General features: G+C 35.9%; 1 protein-coding gene across 1 annotated transcript in view; it reads right to left on the reverse strand.

Moving 5' to 3' along the window:
* The window catches only part of LOC106875923 (dopamine beta-hydroxylase), a 60,195-nt gene that overhangs the window by 6,457 nt on the left and 49,259 nt on the right, over positions 1–4,479 (reverse strand). Inside the window, exons 10-11 of the mRNA XM_052969927.1 lie at positions 3,196–3,323; positions 579–732 (exon numbers count right to left, since the gene is read on the reverse strand). Coding sequence (XP_052825887.1) covers positions 579–732; positions 3,196–3,323 — 282 coding nt within the window. The remainder of the gene's footprint in view (positions 1–578; positions 733–3,195; positions 3,324–4,479) is intronic.

Genomic DNA, 4,479 nt, shown 5'->3' on the forward strand with positions numbered 1-4,479 from the left:
ATATATATATATATATAGTTGAATAATGTTCATGACTATTGGAGGTGAATCTGAAAGACCTCCTGACTATTTGTAAGGACCGAGTCTCTGAGTCGCTTTAAGAGATTAGGCGGTTCATATCCTCTTTTAAAGATGCTCTCAAGCTTACTGTTAATTGAATTAGTGATGTTGAAGGCGAAGCCTTTAGTAAATGAAGAGGCTCTCTCTCTCTCTCTCAACTGAATTCTTTGCGAACAGAGCTGTCTGGATTGAAAAATGTTAATATGTTGGCGGATTCTACAAAGTTGGGCAGAGAAAGCGGTGATACAATTTTTAGAGGCGGCAGAACTGGTAGCTATATGATGCAAATATATATATGTATATGAAGGCAGACCACTTAAGGGTGAAATTTCATTAAACTGATCCAGCACTTCAATGATTTGATTCGCCTAGAAGAATAAAAATCAAACTAGGGACTATAAGGATTTGAATCTATAACATAAATAAATGTAAGTGTCACGAGCTATTTTGTCTGGGTCTTTGTCAAGTCTGCCATCCTCACAAGTTATTTCTTTTATATATGATGAAATTGTACTCACTGGAAACCTTCTGCCGTCTGATTGGTTACACTGCATGGATAGAGGCGAAATCTCGTAGAGTTTGTTAAGTAGGTGTGAGGTTAAAGGCGTCCATCTGACGGAGTTGTAGCTATTACGGTAGCCCTTGGATAGATCTATTTTATCAACGTCCCATCTGCAACAGGAAGAATTTGAGATAACGTTTGAAATGTGGCAGAAAATACGACGCGAATAAAACGTTATGGAAAATAGAACAGAGAACAGAACATAAAAAATAGGACATTGACGAAGGGCATAGAAAGTAGGACATCGACAAGAGGACAATAAGTAGGACGTAGACAAAGTACATAGAAAATAGGACACAAAGAGTAGCATATACACAACAGGACAAAGAATTTGAAAAAAGATGTGAATAAACAAAAAAATCAGTGGAATACAATTTTTGTTTCAACAAAAGGATCAATTGCTGCTTAACCTCAATTCAAAGCTGATCGACTAAACCTGTGGTCATAGTAAATTAAAAAGTGACCATATCGATTCTCTTTTCAGACGTAGACTTTACGAGACTATATAATCCATAGTGCCCTTCCATGGAGGACGGTAGATTGATTACCTCCGTGGAAGCTCTCACGATGGATTGATCTCTCCGCAAGTTGAATAAAAATATCATTATAAATAAGTTTTATAACTTTTACGAGGGCCTTTAGCGCATTAGCAATGTGTGTTGAAATAGGTTGTTATCTCTAATATTTTTGTATGCGTATATTTTCCGTTTGTTGTCTTTTGATTTAATTCTGAAAATATCATTTATGTAACGCACGCACACATTAATTATATATATACCATATATATGCATACTGTTTATATATATAATACGCACACACACACACACACACACACACACACACACACACACACACACACACACACACACACACACACACACAACACAGTTTAAAATAGATCGATTTTCCATGATACGGGCTATTCTAAATACATTAATGATTGTAATACTTGTAATTTGAAACCCTATTTCTAGCTATTGTTCAGCACCAAGTCAGACCTCATCTAGAAGACATTTGATGAACGACGTTCCAGTCGTGACCATAACAATTTTCGTCTTTCATTATATCAGCTAATTTAGCTTCTTTTTTTAAAAATTTCTTTTAATAGAGAAGTTGGTAATAATTTGCAAGTACAGTCATTTGCTATATCAAGCAAGTCAAGATAAATAAGATAAGGAAACATTGCTAGCAGCGAACTCGTGAAGCAATTTCTTAATAAGTATTAATAATTTTCCCGTCAACTCGTTATGTGCCCCTTACGAATCTTGTGTGGTCTAATACTAGCTTCAAAGTTTGGTACAAGGCCAGCAATTTCGAAGAGGGAGTAGAGACGGACGAAGCGCCACTAAGCATTTTGCTCGGCGTGATAACGATTTTGCTAGCTCGCCATCCTGTGCAGGGTAATATTAATTCGGAAGATAAACACAAGTGTTATATTTGGGAGAGATTACACACACACTCACAAACGCGCGCGCACACACACTCACAAACGCGCGCATGCACACACATACACACGCCCACACTCTGTTTTTCATACTTTCTAGACATTTAGAAACCTGTATATGAGTATGTATATGTGTACATGTTTTACCAATATTCGAAAGGATAAAATGCAATGTCGGACCAACGAAGTAATGAAAATCCTGTTTTCTCAAAATAATATGTGAATATATATCGGATTATAAAATATCGTGTTAGTTTTAAAAATTAGAATAAAAGAATAATGGGACTTAAATAAGGTTTTATCATATCAAAGTTATGTCCCTTGTTTTAGTAATCTTTTTTTTCTTCGTTTTAGCATTGTGCGAAAGATAAAGAATTAGGTTGAAAGGGGCGTAGCAGCACATTACCGTTGGAGAAGTCTATCTAGCCGTCTTCCATCGAGGTAAATTAATCAGAAAGGCAGAAGTTGAGGTTTTAATCACAGAAATGAATATAATTACATCCGAGCACAATCACCTGATTCCGCTGGTCAACGAAACCATTTGAGAGAAACTGCATTAATGAAGACAGTACGGGTAGATTTTACCTGTTCTTGAATAGTAGGCCCTTTTGGATCAACGATATTGATTCTATCTGCAGGTAGGAGTGATTTCAGAAAATATTACAAAGAAACAATGTTTTGTGAAGGAAGAGCTGGACATAGTAAGATGCTGGTAGTAACAGAAGTGACAAGAAGGCAGTGGCGTAACTAGAGTGTGTACCACTGGGTTCAGCCCTTGACTTTGCCTCTCCCTCTCCCGAGCCCACAAGCATATACAAGGCTTATACTGCAGATTCAAAAATGCCGTCCCCACAAAAGTCGCCTGGGGTGGATCTCACCACACGCAACCTTCTAGCGACGAGGAGGGGAAGAGATAAGACAGATAAGCCAAGGAGGAGATGGTATTAGTCCAGTTAGCTATGAGGAGCTAAAGTCTTTCCGGTAGCGGTAGAAGATGCAGAGAGATAAGAGAAGGCAACTGTAAAGTGTTTGTGAGTGGGTGTGTAACAATCAACCATGTCACTGTAATACATAAAAAAATAGCAATACATTATACAAAACGAGTTTAATGTAATATGTATTTGGTTACCTTCTGATAAATTCGAACCATTTATTTAGCGTTTTCGTTTCAATAGAGCTTTTGCAAACTTCTAGATTCGTATTCGGGTAATAATGTAAATAGCTAACACACATCTCATCAGTTATAGCAAATCCACCCTGAAAATAGAAAAATTAGCAATTTATTTAGCATTCAGTTGAATATTGATTTCATTTGTTAATGTTAGAAACACTCGTAGTCACATTCCGCCCCCTCTTGGATATCACAGCTGACTACAATGTAAATTTTTTCTCGTTTTCTAATGGTGGAATGATCATTATTTCAAACAATGTTGCTTAATTTTCATTAGTCCCATTCACCTCGATAAAAATCGCCACCCCGTTGACTTACTTCTCTATTAGAGCAATGAACTTACAGGGTTAATAACCATAATCTTTATAAATAATACAAGCTTGCAGAAGAACGCAGTTCAAATATTGTTATGACTAGAACTAACAATTATATGGACGCCATATGCAGTGTGAAAATAAAATTTAACAGCTTCACACAAGGAAAACTGAGCTCAGACGCAATACATTCACGTTTTGGTATTGAACGTGTGTAAACAATACATAATTACTAACAAACATGTTCGCTCGTAAATAGAGAGAATAAAAACAAAAACAAAACAGTTCTTTCTTTCATTTCTAAGAGCAGGATAACAAGAAAAGGGGTATACATTTTCACTGATAGCAGTCTGGTCAGGTGTTATCAAGGTATGTCTTTGCAACCACGCAGTTTCCTGTTTAGTCCCATTGTGAGATACTTTAAGCTGCTATAGTCCTGGATCAAGCAATTTGCTTACTCTGGGGCCATAGCAGTCAAAAGTAAGTGAATATGCTAGACAGAGACTGCATAAAAACCCTTCGTATACATACATACATATATACATGTGTGCACACACACGTACATACACGCATACACACATGCATACACACATACGTAGTGATTCCGCGTAGTCATGATGGTACTAATAACCCGTTACTGGAACTTCAATATACTTCAAACACAGTAAATTAATGAAACTGATTACATAACGCCTCTTATCATTTATTTTTATCTATCTATCTATCTATCTATCTATCTATCTATCTATCTATCTATCTATCTATCTATCTATCTATCTATCTATCTATCTATAATATAATATAGGATAAATTCTTTATAAGAATTTATCAAGTAGTCAGCGTGAAAAAACCTCATAATGAAAAAATAACGAAAAATTTCGTAATGAAAAGATTCATCGTTTCTCCATAGATATATTTAAATATATAT

The sequence above is a fragment of the Octopus bimaculoides genome, chromosome 1 (assembly GCF_001194135.2).
Source record: "Octopus bimaculoides isolate UCB-OBI-ISO-001 chromosome 1, ASM119413v2, whole genome shotgun sequence".
Classification (NCBI taxonomy): Eukaryota; Metazoa; Mollusca; class Cephalopoda; order Octopoda; family Octopodidae; genus Octopus; species Octopus bimaculoides.